This window comes from Leptosomus discolor, chromosome 10 (assembly GCF_034619465.1).
Source record: "Leptosomus discolor isolate bLepDis1 chromosome 10, bLepDis1.hap2, whole genome shotgun sequence".
Lineage (NCBI taxonomy): Eukaryota > Metazoa > Chordata > Aves > Leptosomiformes > Leptosomidae > Leptosomus > Leptosomus discolor.
Window position 1 is genome coordinate 11,898,716 of NC_141400.1, and position 21,512 is coordinate 11,920,227.

The following is a 21,512-nucleotide window of genomic DNA, read 5'->3' on the forward strand; positions in this document are numbered from 1 at the left end:
GAGCCGGCGGGCCGGGCCGGCCCTGGGGGCAGCCAAAGGAGGTGGCCGGTAGAGCGCGGCCAAGGTGGGACACCAGCAACCCCATGGCATGGCCAGGGCAGGAATGCCTCCGTCCGGCCCCGCTCCTGCACGCAGACCAGCGCGGCTGCTCTCCCGCCTCGGCTGCCCTGGGGAGGGTTATGGCTGCTTGGGGGTCTTTCCGCAATGGGAGGATGGTGCTGGTGCAGCCCCGGCCCCTCTCCCTGTTCATTCCCCCGTGCCCAGCTGGCGCAGCTCCCGGGGTTGGGCCGTGTGGCGTCTCGCGAGGCAGCCAGACCTGGGAGGGACCCCAGCCCCGTCCCTGCGGCCACGGGCGTGCGGTGTCCCTGGTGTGCCATCCGGCTCCCTCTGTTGTTTCTCTGTCCCGCCGTCATAAATCAAAATAGCCTCGTGCCCCCGTCCTGCTGGCTGGACGGTGGGGCACAGTGCCCCCGGCCGGTGGGCAGCAGGGGGCTGGCCGGGCTGTGGTGGGTGCCCCCCGGCCCCTGGAGCGGGGGGTTTTTATCCATAACCTCGTGGTGTATTTTCAGTGCTACCCCTGGCCCTGCCCCGGCTGGTGCGGGGGGGAGCTGTGAGCATCCCCCTGCTGCTGTATCCCCCCCGTGGCCCACGTGGGGCCAGGCGGGCAGGCACCCCGTCGGCGTAGGGCCGGGAGAGGAGCCATCGCCACGCTGCCGCCCAGCTCCAGCAATCCCGCGTGGCCGTTGTTTTGCATGATTAATTAGCGAGGAGGGTGACGGGAGGCGGTGGCGGCGGGGGACGTGGTGGCGAGGCGACCACCCTCCCCTCGCGGCGCGTGTTGCTGACGCCTGGGAGCCTCCGAGCGGACGCCAGCCCTATGTAAATGTTCACAAATATGCATGCATGTCTGACCAGCTTGGAACGTGGTCTTGGCTACGTCTAGCCGGCTGTGGGGTGAGGGGGGGTGGGGAGAGGGGTTTTTGTGCTCAGCTGATACTGCCATGCACTGTACTGCACATGTCCGCAACGCCACAGCAGGACCGTGAGACTTTCAGGGCCGTCCCCGCGGGGGTCTGCGCCCCTCCGAGCAGGAGGCGGCGGCATTGGGGGGCGCCCGCGGCGGCGGCGTGTGCAAGGGGACGGGGTCAGGGGGTGGGGGGTGGGGAAGGGGGGGGCCGCTCCCCGCGGGGCGGGGGGCAGGCGGCGGGGCTGGCCCCCGGCAGTGGCCCTGGTCCCTGGCGGTGGCCCTGGCCACCATGCTGGGGCTGGGTGCGAGGCGAGGGACCGCGCCTGGCAGGTGGGTGGGCGGGCGATGCTCCCCACGCTGCCACGTTATAGGTCCGGAGGGGCGGTGCCAATCACCAGGCTGCTGAGGTAGGCCCGCTCCTGATTGGCAGAGGGTCGTGCACCGCCTCCGCCAACCCGGCAGGCAGGCCTCTCCCAGCACGCCGGTGGGCCGGCCCACGTCTCTGCCCAGCCAATCAGGCGCGGGGGGGCAGCGAGCGGCGTGCTGCTATTGGCTGGCTCCCCCTTGCCGCCCTTTCCCGGCCTCCCTGGCGGCCGCCCTCCGTGCGAAGCGTCGAGGCCCAGGGCCCCGTCCCGGCGCCACCAGCTCCGCCGCAGCGCGGGCGCTGGCACCGCTGGGCTCGGTGCCCCTTGGGCAGGACCCCGGCCCCCTCCCCGCCCCTCGCTCAGTGACAGATAACCAAAGGAGTCCCCGTGCCGCGCGGCGGCCTCGCGCCCCCGGAGACGCCCCCCCCCCCCCCCCTCCCCTCCCACCCTCACGGTGCCCAGGGAGCCAGGAAAGCCTTACGGTCCTTTGACGGCAACTCGAAAGCTCACAGCTCGTGTGCTGCAGAATTTATTCCAATGAGCAGCTAAAAGTATCATTTAAAAAAAAAAATTACAAAAAAAAAAAATTACAAAAAAAAAATAACTAAAAAACAATTATTTAGGGTGTTTGTGATTGCTGACTGCGCTGTAGATACCACTGTTTACCAATGATTTCCTGTGGTGGGATAGTGGACTGTTTACTGTTCTATTATACCAGTCCCCGGGCCCTCCGGTGGGACCCCCGCGGCCCCCGCGGCTCCCCGGAAGGTGCTAGGACGTGTGTTCTGTGTTAGAAAGTTTTTATATATATATATATATATATAAATATATATATATAATTTTTTTTGCTCTGTTACTTGCACATTTTACAGTTACCTCATTTTTCCCATGTATGTATTTGAAAAAAGGCTAATATATAGAAAAAAAAAGGTTCTTAAAGCTCTAAAAGTGTTTGTTTTTTTTCCATTCCATTGGAATCATATTGGTTTTGTAGCATTTAACATAACTAGTATGTTGTATTATATATATGTGTATTATACTGATTGAAATTTTTAACAGATTTGTACTTTTTTTAAAATGAAAGTTGCTAGTTCTGCTTGACCAAGTAGTGCAATCATTATTTTTTTTAATGTTGTGGCTGATTTTGAGAGGGATATTCACTAATAAATGTATGATGTATACCAACAGGCCGTGCCCCGGCTCTTGTCTTGGCATGGGCAGGCAGGGGCTGGGCTCGAGGGGGGCTGGGGTGGCCACACGTGGCCCTGCTGGGTCCCCTGGGGGACTGAGGCCGGGCTAACGCTCCGGTTGGGGATGGGGGGGTCCCCAGGCAGTGGAGGGAGGGTGGAAGCAAAAGCTAGCTAGGTCCTCTGCCCCAGAGGGGTCTGTGATCCAGCAGCACCATGGACCCCCTCGTGCCCACCTGGAGATCCTTCACAGCTTGCACTGAGGTGGAAAGCGGTTGCTGTCCTGGGACAGCGCATCTTCCTGGGTGGCTCCAGTGACAGCAGGGGGGCAGATGCCACCTCTCGGCCAGCCCAAGGCTCCAGCATACTCATGACCAGCCATGGAAGAGGCGGTCCCTGCGCTCCCCTGGCGGGGTGGGAAACCATGCTGGCCCCCGAGGACCTCAACAGCCCCAGGGTGGGCGCTTCAAGCTGAACAGAACAGACACATCCACCCTCCGTGGGACAGAAGCAGAAGCTGTGGCTCCCCAAGGCTAACAGCAAGGCTGCTGCCCCCCAAACCATGCTGCTCCAGCAGGCTCCATGGCCAAAGGGAACAGCTCTTCGGGAGGTAAACCAAGGATTCTCTTCTCCCTCTTTGAAAAAGCCATGCCAGGCCCTGGAGCCACCAGGAAAGGAGGCTGGTTGAGTGTAGCTTGTACGCTTCAGCAATGGTGGGGGTGGAGACATCCCTGCCCCCCTCTGTGCAGGCAGGTGAGCACAGGCACCTGTCCCCAAGAGGCAACTGCAGGTGCAGGAGGGAAGGAACAGGCTCCTACCCCTCTCCCTTTTGGCAGGAGCCCATAGCACTGCTCCACAGCCATGACCAAGCCTCTCAGGGGGGTGGGGGGAACAGAGGCTTCCACCCACCCTTCTCCTCACTGCACCTCACATGTCTTTTTTATCACCTCTAACTTGAGGTGGGCCATCTCCCTCCTACCCCGGAGTTCACGGTCCAGGCAGGCAGCACAGCAGCAGCCCCCGCCCTGCCCTCCCCCATGGCACGCACACTCCTTTGTCTTACACCAGCAGCTCCGCTGGCACAAAATCACCCATTCAAGGCCAGAAGTTAAGCGTAACTTAGGGTAGAGCCACAGCATCCCCTCCCCCGTGCTCGGTTGTGGCAGGGGGCACAGGCAGAAAGCACCGGCACAGACATGCTAGAGGCAGAGTTTATTACACTACGCAGGCTAAGAACCCTGGGCAAGACCCCACACGGGTAAGAATCGAACCAGCTCTTTATCAAAAAGTTAATACTAGAGTCAACCCCATTCTCCTTTGGTCATTACAAAGCAAGAGAAATATTAAAAGAAAGATATTTATACACAAAGGGAAGCTGAAGAGAATCTGTCCAGCCCTTCCCCACCCACCCCACTCCCAGCACATTCAAGGCGCCCGGTCTTCTGTCTGTCAGGAGCAGCAGAGTATCAAATCTTCACGAGATGTCAGGTTGTTGGGGTTTTATTGTTATTGTCGTCAATAAAAGCTGTAATTACCGAGAGCTGCCATTCCTGTTCTTCCCCAGGGAGGGCGGAGGGGCAACACCAGCTCCCCTCCCTCTCTGCCCTCCAAGTGTAGGGGATGGCTGTGTAACACGGCTGTGTGAGGACGTGCACACGCTTCCTCTCGCCAGTGCACACACGCAGCACAGCTGGCACAGGCGACGTGGTCTCTGATCCCTCGTTTGTATGCAGTCTTTTAAAAAAAATATTGTATTATAATAATAATATGAATTTCTCTTTCCATTTTGCGTCTTCTGGAAAAGTGTCAATCGTCCGTGAGGTCCTGCACAAAGAGGACTTCCGTGTGGCTGAGTCCGGCCTCCTGCAGTGTGGGTGGGTTGGGCCACTCCTCTGTAGGGAGGCAGGGCAGGACACGGCGAGGGAAGTTGGCCTCAATCTGGAACTTTTCAGGGCTTTCTTTCAAGGAGAACAAGAAGTCATGGATCACCTGGGAAAGAAGCAGGGAAATAACTGCCAGCTGGGGGAGCAATGACACAGCCAGACTGCACCCATGGCATCTCACAAGGGAAGGGGGCAGGTTACCAAATTTGCACCATCACTGCATTGTAAACCCAAGACAGCCATTTTCTTAGTATGCATGAAACAGAACTTGTCACAGAGTACCTGGGGAGCCCAGACCCTGCTTCTGGCTGTTCCTACACCATTATTTTATAGGCTGAAAAGCTGAGCTTTTCAGGAGAAGAAAAAAAAAAAAAGTTTCTTCCCTTTTTCCCCCCTCTATTCTCTCTCTTCTAAGCTGGTGGGACCAGGCCCCACAACACCCTCCTTACCCAGGAACAACTCTGCCTGCTAAGGCTCTCTGCAAAGGTCACCCTTTGGGAAAGTCCAGTGGAACCAAAGCTTCACTGAGGCACCTGGAGAATGTCTTGACCCTCCTTCACTCTGGGAAGCCCACCAGCTCTGCCCCAAGCTCACCGTCAATGACTGCGTGAAGTGGAATCGCCGCTCCACTCTGGAATCGTTAGGCAGCTTGAAAATGATCTTAACGCTCTCTGGGTCATCGGGATGGGGCTCAGGAGGAAGGCATTCGGACTTGCGCTCCTTCTCCTCCTGCAGCGTCTGCAAAGCAAGGAGGAAGCAGGAGCCATGGGCAGGCACCGACCTGACCGTCAGGCTTGTCCCTTCGCCCATGAGGCTCTGAGGAGACTCGAGCGCCAAGCGAGACAAGCAGCTCCGACCCGACACGCAAGCCCTGCTGCAGGCACTGCTCCCACGGGCACAGCAGCCTCTCCAGCAGCCACTTTGCTCTCACCTGTCGCCGCCTCTCCTCTGCTAGCTTTTGCTGCTGCACTTCCTCCTCCTTCTTCTTCTTCCTCTCCCGTTCCTCCTTCTTCTTGCGCTCCTTTTCCTGGTCCGCACGCAAGGATGCCAGGTATGCCTCGTCCTGCTGCTGCCTCAGAACTTGGGTTTGGTTCCTCTCTTCCCTGCAAAGGTGAGCAGGGAGCGGTCAGGGCTAGCAGGCCCGAAAGCAAAGGCATGGCAGGCCAATGGCAGACCTGAGGGTGCAGCTACAGCCTCGTAGGAGCACACACACCGGGTAACGCCTCATGCAGAGTACCCCAGTTTCCTAAAAGGCAAGCAGAGCCTTCACAGTCCCTAGCACCCAAACCGCTTCCCTAGGTTGAGTGGAAATTAACTGAACACAAAAGATTTCTCACCCACTGCAGCTCAACAGAGTGGACAGACAGCCCCCCCAGCTCCCCCCCCCATCCCATGGGGAGCAGAGAGGAGTGAGCGAGCAGCTGCGTGGTGTTTAGTTGCTGGCTGGGGTTAAACCACAACACCCTGGCATCCAAACACGATTTCTGCCTCATATGTGAAACTCTTCATGGTTTTATCTCCTTCAGGTAATTCCTTGCACATTTCAGAAACCAGAGGCATCAAAGCATGTTACTGCATCCCCCACAGAAACTGTGGGGCAGAGGAGGGGCAGACAGAAGACCAGAGGGTGGCATCCTACTTTGGACACAGCCTATGAGTCCCTACAGAGCTATCAGGGACTGGAGCTCCTGCAGCACTGCCAGAAACCGTCAGAACTCCGGACAGCCAGCAGCACTCGCTCACCAGCCGGCTCAGCTCCAGCACGCTAAGGGTGTTCTCCAGCTGTGGGAAACAGAGCCAGCACTCACAGCCACCTTTCTGTAACGGGCCTGTTCAGACAACATCCAGCTCCCTGGTTATAGGGTGGCCTGAATTTATGGACCAATGATCCCAGTGGAGGAGAGCCCATGGGCTGTGTTACAGAACAGGAGATGCCAGCATACGGTGTCTGGAGGGAGGCAGGGGGCAGAGCCCACCTCCACAAGGTCTGCAACACTGGAGCTCATACCTTTCCAGGCGTTCGGACACCAGGTATGTCTGGTTGGCATCCATGATGAACATCAGTTGATTAATGAGGTCATCAGCCTGGATGAGGCCTTCTAGCCGCCCAACTACCGTCATTCTGCGATCCTTCAGCATAATCACAGCCAGGAATGGGTACGTGTTCTCCCGCAGAGCCTGGGAGACTGGGAAACAGGCACAAACATCACCGTAACTGCCCCATCCAGAAGGCTCAGCAAGGGGTACAGTACAACTGCTTTCCATCACCAAGGGCCTAGGAAAGGAGCTTCCACAACCACTCTCTCTTCCAAGGCAGAAAAGGCCTCAGGCTCCATTTTGTCAAACTAAACCCTATAAATTATCAAAGGGAGGAAGTGGCTTGGAGTATAGGGACTGAGGGGGGAAAATAAGTTTTCAAGTAACCAACAAAAGGGTTCTTTAATTCAAGCAGGAAGTAAAATGCTCTGAACATCCATTCAGAATGGGAAAAAAAGCCTTGGGCATAAACTGCAGGAAAAGACACAGGTTAAGCACAGGGAAACACTTGTTAAGATGATTAAGGACGGCTGGACTCTGGAAGATACTGTCATGGGGAAGACGGCAGTGTTCATCCTGGAAATCTCCAAACAAAATTACGCTGTTTCTGCCTGAGGTAAAGAATGGAGCAGATCAGGGGCTTTTAAGTCACTGTTCACTTACAGCTGCTGACCAACCTCCTCCCAAAACAGGCAGGGCACACCACACAGCTTGGAGCCATCATTACCAATGGAGCCCTCCAAACTAAATTAGAGCACCCCACAGATTAAATGAAAAGCCACGATCCCTTCCAGCTCTGCTTTCCAGGCTGTGACTCCAAAGCATTGCAGCAATGAAGTTGCAGTAAGTAAAAGACTGTCTCCTTAGAAAGCCGTTCTTTTCAAGGTGTGGATAGCTGGCAGCTGAACTATGAAGCCAAAAATGACCCAGAACTCCTGGTCTCTCCTGTCATGAAACAGGAAGGGTCAGAAGCGACACAGGAAGCATAAACAGAACTTTGGGAAAAGGCTTGATCTGCAGCAAAATGCTGGCAGACCAGGTATCAACAGCTCTGGAAAGACAGTACTTAGAAGGACCTCACTATGGACTTTTGAGGAGACAGAGAGACCGAGTGTGGAGTAAAGATGACCATCTCAGAAAGGGAAAGAATGCACCTAACAAATCATTCCTGGCCTCAGGCGTATTACGAACCACTGTTGGGGCACAGCTAGTTAAGATACTGGTTTCTGCACTCAGTTCATCCTCAGCACACACCCACCAACTCCCACTAACGAGGCACTGAAAGCAGCTTGAATACCCACAGCAAAAAGCATGCAACCCAGAAACATAAGGAACAGTGGAGTTAAGAGCAGAAGGTATTTCCCTGTGTCCTGGCTCCGTCAGGGGTAGAGTTAATTTTCTTCCTATTAGCTGGTAGTGTTATGTTTTGGATTTAGTGTGAGAATAATGCTGATAACAGTGATGTTTTAGTTGTTGCTAAGTAGTGCTTATCCTAAGTTAAGGATTTTTCAGTTTCCCATGCTCTGCCAGCAAGCAGGTGCACAAGAAGCTGGGAGGGAGCACGGCCAGCACAGCTGACCCGAACTAGCCAGAGGGATATTCCACACCACAGAACATCACGCTCAGTATATAAATGGGAGGGAGCTGGCCAGGAGGGGCAGATCGCTGTTCAGGCACCAGTCAATGGGTGGCAAGCACCTGCATTGTGCACCACTTGTTTTTTCCTGGGCTTTATTTCCCACTCTTTGTTATATTCCTTTTCATTGCAATTATTGTTATATTTTATTATTACGTTTTAGTTTAGTTATTAAACTGTTATCGCAACCCATGAGTTTTATTCCCCCCAGCTCTCCCCCCCCATCCCATGGGGAGCAGAGAGGAGTGAGCGAGCAGCTGTGTGGTGTTTAGTTGCTGGCTGGGGTTAAACCACAACACCCTGGCATCCAAACAGGCCCTCTGAGATATCACATGGAAACCAGCATGTCTTTCCCCATGCAATCCTGAAATCTTATCTGCTTGCACAAAAACCAAGCATGTTTTGAACATGTAAATTTAAAAGAGCATTTTGGCTTGTTCCAGAGACGGGAGGGGAGAGGCAAAGCGCATGAGGAACACACTCACCTCTGTATCCCTCTGGTTTATTGGTTGAGCAAGCCCAGAAGAGCATTCTAGTGTTTATGAGGGTGATCACCTCAGGTACGCACAGTGTGTTGCTAGGGGATGAGAAGAGATCGTGTGAATGAAGCTGCATTTCAAGTGCAAAGATAACTATTTGGAAAACTCTCCTACCTACCGGCAGAATTCATCTGTGTCTTGGTGGTCATCTCCATGAAGATAAACCAACAGGAAGCGCAGCTCCCGCTTGGCATCATTCAGTGCCTTGGCATAAGAGCAGAGGAGGTAAAGTTACAGGGTCTCCAGGCAAGGGGAAAGCAGCACCCACAGAGTTGGGTGACACAGCTCAGCAACATTTTCCCGGGCCATTATTCTGCCACTAGCAAGGTTTTAATGAAGCAGCAGTGGAGGATGAACCTGTCAGACCTTCTGACTAAACCCTCATTTAAGGGGGCTACAATGATGTTCTTTCACACTCCTCTCAGGATGTGGCTTTAGAGAACCCTGAACTTGGAGCAAAGCCAGGTAGACAACTGCATGGATTGACACCCCTGACAGCCCCGCCAGGCTCAGCTGGCAGCAGAGAGCCCTCCTGCATCCCTCAGGCTCAGCAGCCAAGGCTGAGCTTGCCACTCTAGCCTGTACAGGACACAACCTTCAGACCACATCAAATGAAAACACTACTAAAAAAAAAAAAAAACAACTCAATACTGCTGCAGGCCCCAACAAAAAGAAACCAAAAAAAAGTAATCTTCTTGCATCTACAATCTCTGGATTCCACCCACCCAAGAGCATTTCTTAACAAGACCGCAGGATAAGTGCACAATAGGCCCCCTGTTTTACTGGCACTGAGTTTTGGTAGCCTAACCATCCCGTGGTTATTTCAGTTCGGATTCCAGGCAAGACAGAGGGGCCTAGATGAGCTGCGGAGGCGGCGAGCTCCATTGCCGTGCAGTGTGGAGCAGACACAGACTCCACATTCTTCTCTGGCACTCGGGAAGCAGTGCTGATCCAACTGTCTGCTGGGATGCACTGCAGGAGGCCCTTCCCTTGGCTAGGCTGAGAGAAGCTACAGAAGAGGCAGTACCTGTTGGGACGCCCCTCTTTTAGAGAGAGGGCCATCAGCCCAGATCTAACATACAGAACTCTCACCTCCTGTAATTTCCTCAGGGGGTCCCTCTCAGTTTTGAGGTCCCACACCAAGTTCTGCAGTTGCATGGTAACACAAGCCCAGGCAGTCAATCCCAATTTGGTGAACAGAAGGACAGACTTTGGCATCCCACATCAGTTTTATAAAAACAAAGGCAGGATTACAAAGAATAGCTGTTGGCTACAGAGCCATACAGACGGTCGAGGAACAGTCAGAGCAGCTTTGCTTTCCAACTTTGCAGGCTTGGCATATCATCAAGCCTGGCAGACACTGGTTTTCCAATCCACTTGTTCACTAGCTCTCCATTAACCTGTTAGAGAGTTTGGAGACAAATGCTGGGCTTTTAGATGAAAAGTGATATTGCCATGTAGGCCCTGATACCATCTAGCAAAATCCCCACTCTCCATCTCCCCAGGATCTATGCAGCAACATGTGACACTGACCTGACTGTAAGTTCCCTGGTAGAAGACAGGGTGTATCCTCCCATATTTTTCCTCAAACATATGAATAAATGAAATAATGTCACCCACTGGGTCAGTGACCCGACTACGAGGATCGGGGCGTATAAAACGCAGAGCAAACCTAGGAAGGAAGCAAAGGACACTGGAAATTCAGCTTACTGACTTTCTGAAGAACAGGTTTTCTTTTCCAGACAGTCACTGGTATTTATAAGGAGGAAAAAAGTCACAGCTGAGAGCCTTCAACATTTATAATCACAACCTAACTGCCACCTGCTCCAAAGTGATACCATTGCTACAGAAACCCCCCATCAGCTATTACCTCATGCCAGCCATCAACAAGTATCTGAATGCTGTGTGATTAACAGTTTCGATTTCCTCTGAAGCATCAGGCATAAACCACACCAACAGTATGAGGTTTGAGGAATTTAGTCAAAGACAGGCTCATAAAGCCACACAGTTTTGCCCAGATAACTTTGAAAAATGCATTTCTGCTATTCCAAGAGTAACAATTCTGAAGTGCAGAGAGCTGCAGAAAGAGAACATTACACTGGATGTCCAATGAAGACAGAAGAAACAGTCATTCCTCTGAGGCTGAAAAAGCTTAACTGCAAGGCAGATACCAATGTTGTTTAGTTCTACTGATGTGCAGGAGTTACAGTGAACTTCCAAAACGTCTTTAAGGGAAAAAAATTAATACAACAGGGGAAACTGCCAAAGCAATACAGATGGCAGGACTGCTGGATATTTACCACCTTGCAACATTCCCTTTTCTCTCTATCGATGCTGTAAGGAGGCAAGATGGACTAGCCCTTCGGGGCAGTAAAGGGAGAAGAGGCAATAGACCCCAAAGGGGAAAACAGAGGTGTTTACAGTCTGGGTTTTGCCAAGTAACATACAGGGATTAGGGCAGGTTAACCTGCAGCCCAGCCCGATGGGACATGATTCTGACCAAGCTGTTTGTCCAAAAATGCTAGGCAGTCTGACACTGTTTCACATCCCCTTCACATGACACTCAAACTGTAAAGCCGCGTGGAGTTAGAACTCTAATTAAATATTTCATTTGCAGAGCTGCAAGATGCTCTTTCTCTCTGCAATAAGATTCATTTCTTACTAAAGAGTATAGGAATTTTACAAGGCTACAGATAAAGCCAGCTGAGCAAATAAATGGGAAATCTGCCATTAGACTTAAAGATCCAAGTGACAGAGGCACAGCCAAATTTAAGCTAGAGCGTGCCTTGATGAAGTCAACGCATGAGTCAGCACAAAAAAGTACTTACCTAAATATATCAAGTAATGTGTAATAGGTAAATCGGAATGGAAGCATTATGAAGTAGTAACCCCATCCTAACAGGCCCTGCAATTACAGAGAAAGAATTACAACAGTCTCCACCCCAGGAACAGGCCTGCTAAAGCAAGTGTCCACCAGCATCAAGCAGCACACAGGCAAGCATGGGAGTATCAGTGCTCTAACCGCTGCAAAAAAAGCTCAGCATGGCTTTTGACACATCAAATTAAGTTTAAGTGACAAACATGGTTCATTCAGAATTCAACGTGACACGTCTGAAAACCAGCGTCACTGACTATTCAAGCAGCAGCGCTTTTGCTCTATGCTAATTTTCTTCACTGTACAAAGGGCTTACCAGCATGGAGTCTTACAGGAGCAAATTTGTTTGTGAACCATTAATGCAAGTAATTGATACTGTACTCAAGTTAATATACATTTTTCAGGGGGCTCTAAAAAGCAAAATATCACTTTGCCATAAGGAGGGGACAGTCCTTTGTTCCAACTAAACTGATCAAACAGCTTTACTACGCCACAGCAAGACATTCTATGACACAAAGAAGGTTGCCTCATACTGTGAATCACACCATGGAGAAAATACCAACAGCAGTAATAACAGAGGTTGAATGAACAGCTCTACATTTTGTTTTCAGAAGATAAAATATTTAGAAAGCAGATAACAGCACACAAAGAAAACAATTCCTTTCCCTGCTTGCAAGTTGTTGTTCACAAATAGTCACCCAAGAAGCAGGAGAAAATCCATTGTAAGATAACTTGCCCTTGGCTGTGGCCTTGAGACAACATAGCTGTAGATCCTGTGGTCGGCTGTATTGACCTGCAACGGCCGCGATGGGGGAGGATTAAAGACACTTGGGACACCCTCTTGCTCATTCAGTCGGTCCTGTACAGCTGCCTTTGACACAAGAAAGAGCAAAGGGAGGTTTCAGAATTTTAAGAATGGCAGAAAATATCTTTTTTACACTTTGGACACTAACAGTAGGTATTTGTCTACAGCCCCAGAGTACTGGGTGAGCACAAGTCACTACAAACCATAACCACCAATACTCTCTTCTGTGTGGAAAGCCTTCTCCATGGCAGCCTGCACACATGCACTACAGGAATCATAGAGTCATCAAGGCTGGAAAAGACCTCTACGATCATTGAGTCCAACTATCAACCCACCACCACCGCACCCACGTCACAAAGTGCCACATCCACAAATGTTCTGAACACCTCCAGGCATGGTGACTCTGCTATCTCCCTGGGCAGCCTGTTCTAATGTTTGACCACTCTCTCAGTAAAGAAATTTTTCCTAATATCCAGTCTAAACTTTCCCTGGCACACTGAGGCCATTTCCTCTTGTCCTATCGCTAGTTACTTGGAAGAAGAGACCAACACGTGCCTTGCTCACTACAGCCTCCTTTCATGTAGTTACAGAGCGATAAGGTCTCCCCACAGCCTCCTCTTCTCCAGACTAAACAACCCCAGTTCCCTCACCCGCTCCTCACCAGACCTGTTTTCCAGACCCCTCACCAGCTTCACTGCCCTTCTCTGGACATGCTCCAGCAATTCAATGTCCTTCTTGTAGCGAGGGGCCCAAAACTGCACCAGCATTCGAGGTGGGGGCTCACCAGTGCTGGGTACAGAGGCACAATCACTCCCCTACTCCTGACCTGGCACTCGGCCTTGTTGAACTTCATAGAACCGACCTTGGCCCATCAATCCAGCCTGTCCAGGTCCCTCTGCAGAGCCTTCCTGCCCTCGAGCAGATCAACACTCCCACCCAACTTGGTGTCACCTGCAAACTGACTGAGGGAGCACTTGATGCCCTCATTCAGAACATTGATAAAGACATTGAACAAGACTGGGCCCAGTACTGAGCCTTGGGGGACACCACTTGTAACTGACCACCGGCTGGACTGAACTCCTTTCACCACAACTCTGGGCTTGGCCATCCAGCCAGTTTTTTACCCAGCAAAGCATACACCTGTCTAAGCCAGGAGCCACCAGCTTCTCTTGCCAGTCAAGTGATTGTTCACAGCACTAACAACTCTGCTGTGTGTTTCTGAAACCAGCTCTCCAGGTGTATCAAGATACTGTTATGAAGAGCTACTAGGGTCAACTCAGGGTTTGACAGATTAAATTTTACTGGTAGGGACCCCCTCCCCACAGAGTACTCCATTTAATCCAGGTACTTGGAAACTGCTACAAATCTTATTTGCAGTGGTACCTCTATGTTCCAGTTGTGTTGCTCCAGTGTGTGACGACACTGGTCCATAGACTCTATGCCAGTCAAGTCCTAAAGAAGGAGAAAAAAAAGCAGATGAGTGCCAGGCAAGTACTGCATTTTTACTGTTCTTTGCAACACATGAGCACAGACAGGAGTTACTGCAACTCATTATCACAATACTTCTTCTTTTTTAAAAGAAGTGCTCTGCTCTCAGTGTAAGAGCAGAGCAATCTGAGCCAACCCATATCTGTAATCACACAGGAGGCCTCAAACAGGCCTTTGCACTCTTCCAGCATCAGCCAATTCTCAGCAATGCCCAAGGTCTGTTACTACAACTGCACTCAGCCCAGTCAAGAGTCTAACATAGTATTGCCCCCAGGTTTCACTCTGGAAGGGTATGCTAGGCCAATGCCTTCAAACATCACCTCAAAGCACCAACTTAAGGCAAAGCATCTTTGAAAACCCAAGATGACCATTACTTCACTCACTGCAAGCATAAACAGAGGCTAAAACCAAAATGAGCCAGGCACTGACGAAGGTGGTGTTTTCCAGCACTGGGGGGATTCTCTAGTTAAAAAAAAAGAATCCAGTTCAACAGACAGGACCCAAACCAGAAAACATAGTCCAAACACACCAGCAGACCTCAAAGCCATTGGGCTGTCACATCAATGTTTGGGGAGGTGTATTTCAACCCCGTGCCAATCAGAACTTCTGCACAAGAGATCAAACAATATTTGTCATTACAGGAAGCCACATCAGCACCTCCTGAATGGACACAAATCTTTGCTGAAGTGAACACCCCTGTCACTGTGCCACAGAAACACATCTCTCCCCACACCACTCACTGTAAGGTGTGTGAACAGACATTTCGGGGCTGTGTGCTGCACCTACCACCATGGAGCCAAAGCACGCGCTTTCATAGTACAGCATAAAGCCACAAATGTGCTGTCACAGCCCTTTTAATCCTTTGACTCAGTCAGTGAAAGTTCATTACAGGTGACACCATTAACAGTGCTGGCAATTTTGAAGGAAACTACTGTTATTTTAAAATTAAAATGAGTAAAAAGGTTTTTCTGTTGTTTTTTTTTTTTTTTTTTTTTTTAATAACTGGGCTACTGCAAGCCAAGAAAACAGTTATATCTTCAGAAACAATTATTCAGCTTGGATACAAGATGACAGAAGCAAGGACAATTGTCACAAGCAGTGGAACAAATTCAACATAAAAATGCACTGGTAATATAAGGAGATTGGTGAAATATGACTATTTCTCCAGCAAGGTCATTCTTGACAAGAGAACTCCACAAATTCTTAATGCTTCGTGTTCTCACCTGGTGGATTTCTCTCCAGACACCTCCCTGGCCAGCTGGTGTAACACTCAGAGGGTGCATCTCCCTCAGTGGCTCAGGGACTGCGCAGAGGAGGGCTGCTTTCCCCCTGGACTGCTACACGCTGCGACAGGCAAAGCCTGCTGACCTACAGAGGCTGCGAGAGGTGAACTACACAGGAGTCTTGCCCCTCCTCTGCCTGCCGGTTCCACACACTCTTCTCTCCAAAGCCCGAGATACCCTCAGCCACGCAGGAGCCTGGCAAAGAACAGGGAACGTTTGCTCCCTGTGCCTGTCAGAGCAGAGCCTGGCTTTTCCACAGGAGGCAGCCCATGATGTGCATGGTTTCTACTACACCTTGTGATCCAATCCATTAGTAGCAATCCCATTTCATGCTGCTCCTCACCTCCTCCATTTCTTGCTTCATTTAAAAGCCCCTGAGGCAGTCTTGACAAGCCGACCATCTCAGAATGCATTGAATTGTCTGGGGCTTTTTAACTGCAGAAGGATGGTGCATCTATTCCCTTCCCTGCCCCTGTCCATACATTCCACATGCTATTTTCACCTGAGTCACACTGTGGACAAGTGCCCTACTCAATCTCAGGGCTCAGTTCAAACTTTTGAGCATTTCTTGGCTTCTTTCTCAAGAAGTTTCCACAGGTCCCTATCTTGTCCCCCAGTCTACTGGGCAAAAAATCGTTTCATTCTGCTGTACAGAACCAGACTGTTCAAAGCGTTGCTGACATTATGTGATCGCAGTAGCTCAGAAAACAGCACTTCAAGTCACTGCCCAGTGGTGTATAAATATTTATTAAAAAGTAAGTCTGCAGCAAGCCTTGCAAGGGAGCACTACAGAAGTGAATTTTGTAGAAGAAATGAAGCTCAGTGAATTCACCAGAATACCTTTGGTTATCACTCAACTTCACAATTTAGTGTTTCAGTTTCACTATCTTTCTTTAAAGATGTGCTCCAATGAGTAAAATTTAGGTTTTGTGGGTTTTTGTGTTTGTGGGGTTTTTTTTTTCCCCTCTTTTAAACACCAAACTCCTACAGAAGACACTTCATTGTCCTTTTAGAAGGACATCTTAAAAGGCAAGGCATCTGCAATTTACTCAATTATCTTACATTGGAGTCACAATGTGTGTATTTCAAAGCCTTGAAAGTCTTCTGATCACCATTCCTTACCACTCTGGAAATTCTGCTGATGTTTGCAAAATTTACAAGATTCAGAAACTCATTCACACCAATGTCTGGATTATCACTCAGCACTAGTAACAACTTCATGACTGAGCATTCCCTCCTTTTTAAGTTATGCAAAATGCTTTAGCAGTTTTAGGTCAGAAAGCAGCACCCAAGTAACTGCCATGCAGAACTACCAAGAGGCATTTAATGAGCACTGAAGCACTGCAGTATTTGAGATCTACTGAGCCTACAGACTGCAGCCCAGCTAACTTCACCCCTTCCCAACCACCATGACAGCAACAGGCAAACTGTTGGTCAGATCTCCATTTTCTACAACAGCGCTTCTCAATGAAGGTGAATCTACTTTTTTTTCTTACCATCTTAATACAGTTGCTTTCAATACCAAGCAGAAGTGGCAAAACCACCCCAGCAGCACCGCGCCTAGCGTTCCCACCGCTCTTCTGATCAATGAAGCTGCACAATTAAACACTGCAGGAAAAAGAAATTGCCTGTGTAAAGGCAGCTTTTAAAACCAAACCCCTTTTTGAATGTTACTTTGCCATGCTCCGTAAGACAGACACACTAGTGTTCCAGGACGTTCGGGAAGATGTACGGGTTCGGAACGACTTGCCCTCAATGCAAGGAGCTGAAGGAAGACAGTTCAACTGTCAGTTCAGACAACGCTTGCTGGTAAACACCGATACTGTTCGTTATCGCTCCCAACGACCATTTAAACTGTTATCTCAGCACCTTTTACGGCCACTGCTTCACCTTAGTCACAGAAACAGATTAGAAACAAAATACTACATTTCCACTGCACCAGTTACAGCATTTCTGGTGAATCTCATGGCTAGCTGCAAGCTGCATTATTCAGAAGCCAGGCAAACGAGTTCATTCTCAGTATCATTAAGGCTAAGAGAACAAACAGCACCTTCAAATCAGTCACTAACTGTTAGTTTCGTACTCATTAGCTGCCTCAAAGAGCATATCTTACACAGACATAGTAAGTAATAAAAAAGCCCCCTGTAGTTAAAGTTAATCCCATTAAATTAGCTCCAAGCTCAAGACAGTGGATAATATTTAGAAAACAAAACATTAAGTACCACAAATGCCAGGGCAGTTCAACACTGCCTTCCCAAACACCACTCAAAGCAGAGTGCTATCCTAAAACACACTGAAGCTGCTGCTGGATATAATGGTTTGCATCTCTCACCTTTGAGACTGCTCAGGAAGCTAAAATCTTCTCAATACTGAAGCAGTGGAAACTGCAATTCCACACTTCCAAAGCAGGAAGACCCCAGAGTGGACAAAGGTTGTAAACCGGACTTACGAAACCGTTCCCTCTGCAGATACACTCGCTTGTTGAAACACAGCCTAAGAGATGCAAATCCACACGACTGTAACTGGCACTGCTCTTAATTCCCAACCCACTGCCAAATTCCAGAGAATTATGTTTCCAAGGGTAAAGAACATCTGACTTCAAGCAGAAAAAAGCCTTTACTAAGAGTTTCTCTTTGCATATTACAGCAAATGCCTTTATGAGGGTTTTGATTGGTATGCAACGCACTGGAGTCTCTTGTTTCTTCCTCTTTAAATTAGATACGCTTTCAGTCCTGAGCATTTTGTTTTCCTCAGCTGAAGTCAGATGGTATCATGAGCACTAAGTTTTTCCTTTGCAAATAACACTCCATTACTTTATATTAGCATATTACAACATTAGACATCAGCCCAAGTGTAATGGGCACAGATCAATAACAAGATCCTACAAAAGCTGCTCTGCTGTTTCTTCCATCTCCCAAACGGAACTATCTCCACAGCTTTCTTAAGCTGTTCACATCAAGTTTCTCTCTACAGATGTCAAGACAGCCAAGCCTTGACAGATGAAAAATTTAGATGCTTTTATTCATTTACATTAGCCAATGTTTTGGCAGTAAATGGGAGGCTGAAAGCACGCAAGAGTGCTTTGCTGCTTTTATTTCAAGTTTATCCCAATTATGTCTCCATATTGATACTTTTTTTTTCCCCACTCCATTAACATGCCATAGCAGGGTGGCAGACAACTGTCCTATTCCAGCGCTGCCTGTAGAAGAGAGCTGCTACTTGCACCATTCTGCCAGCAGAGCTGGTTTTATGAGCATTACCAAAACACACCAAGCAAACACCAGTGGCATTAACGCAAAGCATGTATTTAAACTGTGCTTGGGCCACAAACAGGACAGCAGACATTCACCTCTCTACCCTGGAAAGCACAATTTCCAGTAGAAGTAGGATAAACAGTGTGGGGCAACAACATCTTCACCCACAACAGCTGTTTGCTGGGTCAATGGCAGCCTACAGCTCTTGCTCAGCACTTCCTTTCTGGCTCTCCATTTAAATGTAACACTACTGAGGGCCTTTGGCTATTGCTTACCTCACCTTTGTTATCCCCACTCCCTTCCTTCCTTGTCCACTCTCCCGCTTTACCCACATTGCAGTGGCACCCCACCTTCTGTGGAAGCACAATGCTCTGCCACCACAGAATATTGTACAAATCACTTATGATGGTGCGTCACAACTGAAGTGTAAAGTCATCCTTGAAGTGTTCCCTGCAAAGACAGCGGGAATCCCCAAATGGTTTACAAGCTACCTGTAGCAGTGTTTTAGCAGTGGGAATGTACAAATGATTTTCAGTGAGACTTAGCCACCCTCTCCAAACAGCAAATGCTATTTAACAGAGTCCAGCTAAAGGAAACAGGAAAAAAAAAAAAATCTTTTCCAGGTGGATTGATTTACTCTCTCATTCCAAAGAAACAAGCAGGACTGCACACCTGAGCCTCTTTCAGCCAGGTGTGAAGTACCAAAGGAGAAGGAATAACAAGTGAAAGTCTGTCATTAGCACAACCCTGGTGAAAAGCTAATCCCATATACCCCAGGGGACAGAAGAAATGAGGATCATGGTATTAAAGCCTTCTGGACAGTAGCTGCCTTCTAAGTGAAAAAGTTCTCCCCTTTGTAGTCCAAGGAGCATTTTCCTCCACTTCAAACCAGGGCTCAACAGGAAGATAGACTAAAACATGAATCCTGACTCCTTCCCCTCCAGCCCCCAGCCTGCTGTCCATGGCAACACCAGGTACCATTTGGAAACAGGATTCTTTAGTTTCACAGCTGCCCACAGGGTTTTGAAAATAGCAACAGAGACACCAATGAGTGCAGCTGGCCCTATCTGTCCAGATTCAGCAGATTAATAAGTACTACAATATCGCACAGCAAGAGCATGGGAGCTGGGGGACAGCTTTTGCACATACCTATGTGCAGCACAAGGCAATGGCTTAAGCCTCATATACTCACCAGGGAAACGGCAGCATTAGGAAGGCAATTGTTAACATTGCTCCGCCTCCTTTAATTTGCAGCAAAGATTTAGAGGGGATATCTGTAAAAAAAGTTTCCTCGTAGCTACAGTCACAGAAAAGCACTGCAACATATTAATTACTTCAGGAGGTTGTTGAACCCCCCTGGCTCAGAGGGAAAGGCTTGGCAAGTATCTGTCTGGAACAATGAGCAACACCTGCACCTATCTCAGCTGTGGAAGACAGTGACAGATACCTCTGAAGTCCCTTTAAGCCCTATAATGCTACAGTTACATTACACCAAAAATGCAAAGCACAGTCTTAAAATAAATTCATATGAAGCTACAAAATCAGACAAAACACTCTTGAAAACAAAGACTGTGTTTGTAAGAGAACCCTGCAATGCAAGAAACACCACATGAAACCCTACAATTGAGAAACAAACCAAGACACCTGAAGATAATTTTAAATGGCTAGCACGTTTAGTTACTTTCCACTGAGTAACCCTTAGTATTTCAACTCCACAGTACTGTTTTCTTCCCAATCAACCACATCTGCAGATTTTTTTTTTTTAATTATTCAGCTGCTTCACAGACCTGAGGCCTTGGCAAACCAAAGGTTAAGCGACCCAGCCCATGTTATGCAGCAGACATCGAGATTAGATCATTACAATCCCCAGCGGTCTCCCCCCAGCAGACACTACCAAACCTTGAGGGTTAGAAACAATTTTCTGAGAAACCACATTCCACAGAAAGCCACTGGCTAATCTTCCCAAGACACTGGGAGAGGCTCTCCCATTCACCACCATCGACAAGAAAGGGATTTTTTCAGACTACCTAATTAAAATAGCCAAGACTTACCATGGAGTTTTTCCTGTACGGAGTTAATGGGGTTTATTCATCAGTCGCTTCCTGCCTCCCCAATTAGCGATGAGAGAACACCCTTCCTAATGCAGCACTCGGGGCACGCACAGCACCGGCTGGCCCCCCAGCGAGGCCCCAAGCCCGGGAGCGCCCGAAGCCCGAGGAGCCCAAGCCCCACACAGGAGCTTCCCTTGCCCCCGCCAGGCCCGGCACCACGGGGCTCTCTCCTCCCGCCCCGCACTCAGGCCCGGCCCGACACTCCCGCACCGCCGGGCCCGCTGCAGGCGGGGCCTGCCCCGACTCCTGGCGAGCCCCGCACCCCCGGGCCCGGCGCAGGCCGGCAGGACCCCGGCGCCGACGGGGCAGGCCCGGCCCAGCCCGTCCGTGCCCGCGCGCCGCCGCCCCCTCCGCTCCCGCCGGCCGGCACGGCCCGCGCGCCGCGGCACCTGGAATTGCAGCAGCTTCTCGGTCTGCTCCGCCGTCAGCTCCCGCTCCTCAGGCGCCGCCATTTTCTGCTGCCTCTGACCCGCCGCGCCGTCACTGTCCGGAACTGACGTCTCCCACCTGCACTTCCGCCCCGGCTTCCAGGGAGCGCGCGCGCGAGGCGCCGTTACGGAGCCAATGGCCGTTTATCGGCCGCAGCCGGAAATGCTCGACGGCGTTCCGGAGAAAGCCGAAGTGCTCCCCGACCTGTCCGGAAATGCCCGAACCTCCGTAGCGGGGCTCGCCGCTCTCGGGTGTTCCCGACGGGCGCACGGAGAGTTCCGAAGTGTGCCGAAAGTCGCGCGGACGCTTCGGGCGGGGGGGGGGGGGGGGGGCTGCCTTTGGCTGTGGGAGCTGGCCCCGCCGCGGAGGGGACGTGGGCCGGAGCCCCTCGGGAGCGGTTTGGGCTGCCTGTCACCGGGACGTCTTCTCAGCCACCGGGCGGGTCATGCCCGGGCACCCCCCGTCCCGCCGGGTCGCCCGTCCGCCGGCGGCGGCTCCACCCAAGATGGCGGTCGCCAGTTAAGATGGTGGCTGTGAGGGGCCGCGCGCGCTCCCACCGCGGGGGGCTACGAGTGCGCGCGCGGGTGCGGACGGTGCCCCGGGACCAGGGTCCCGCGAGCCCGGGGAGAGGCAGCCGAGCAGCCCCGGTCCCC

At 50.6% G+C, this 21,512-nt stretch overlaps 1 protein-coding gene across 1 annotated transcript; it reads right to left on the reverse strand.

Moving 5' to 3' along the window:
* Positions 1 to 3,716: 3,716 nt before the first annotated feature.
* FAF2 (Fas associated factor family member 2) lies at positions 3,717 to 20,897 on the reverse strand. The gene is made up of 11 exons (XM_086470941.1): positions 20,820 to 20,897; positions 13,678 to 13,746; positions 12,226 to 12,360; positions 11,443 to 11,519; positions 10,148 to 10,286; positions 8,733 to 8,818; positions 8,561 to 8,652; positions 6,411 to 6,588; positions 5,334 to 5,505; positions 4,997 to 5,140; positions 3,717 to 4,508 (listed from the first exon to the last, which is right to left on the reverse strand). The coding sequence occupies exons 1-11, from the start codon at positions 20,880 to 20,882 to the stop codon at positions 4,326 to 4,328; spliced, it is 1,338 nt and encodes a 445-aa protein (XP_086327067.1). The 5' UTR covers positions 20,883 to 20,897; the 3' UTR covers positions 3,717 to 4,325.
* Positions 20,898 to 21,512: the final 615 nt, after the last annotated feature.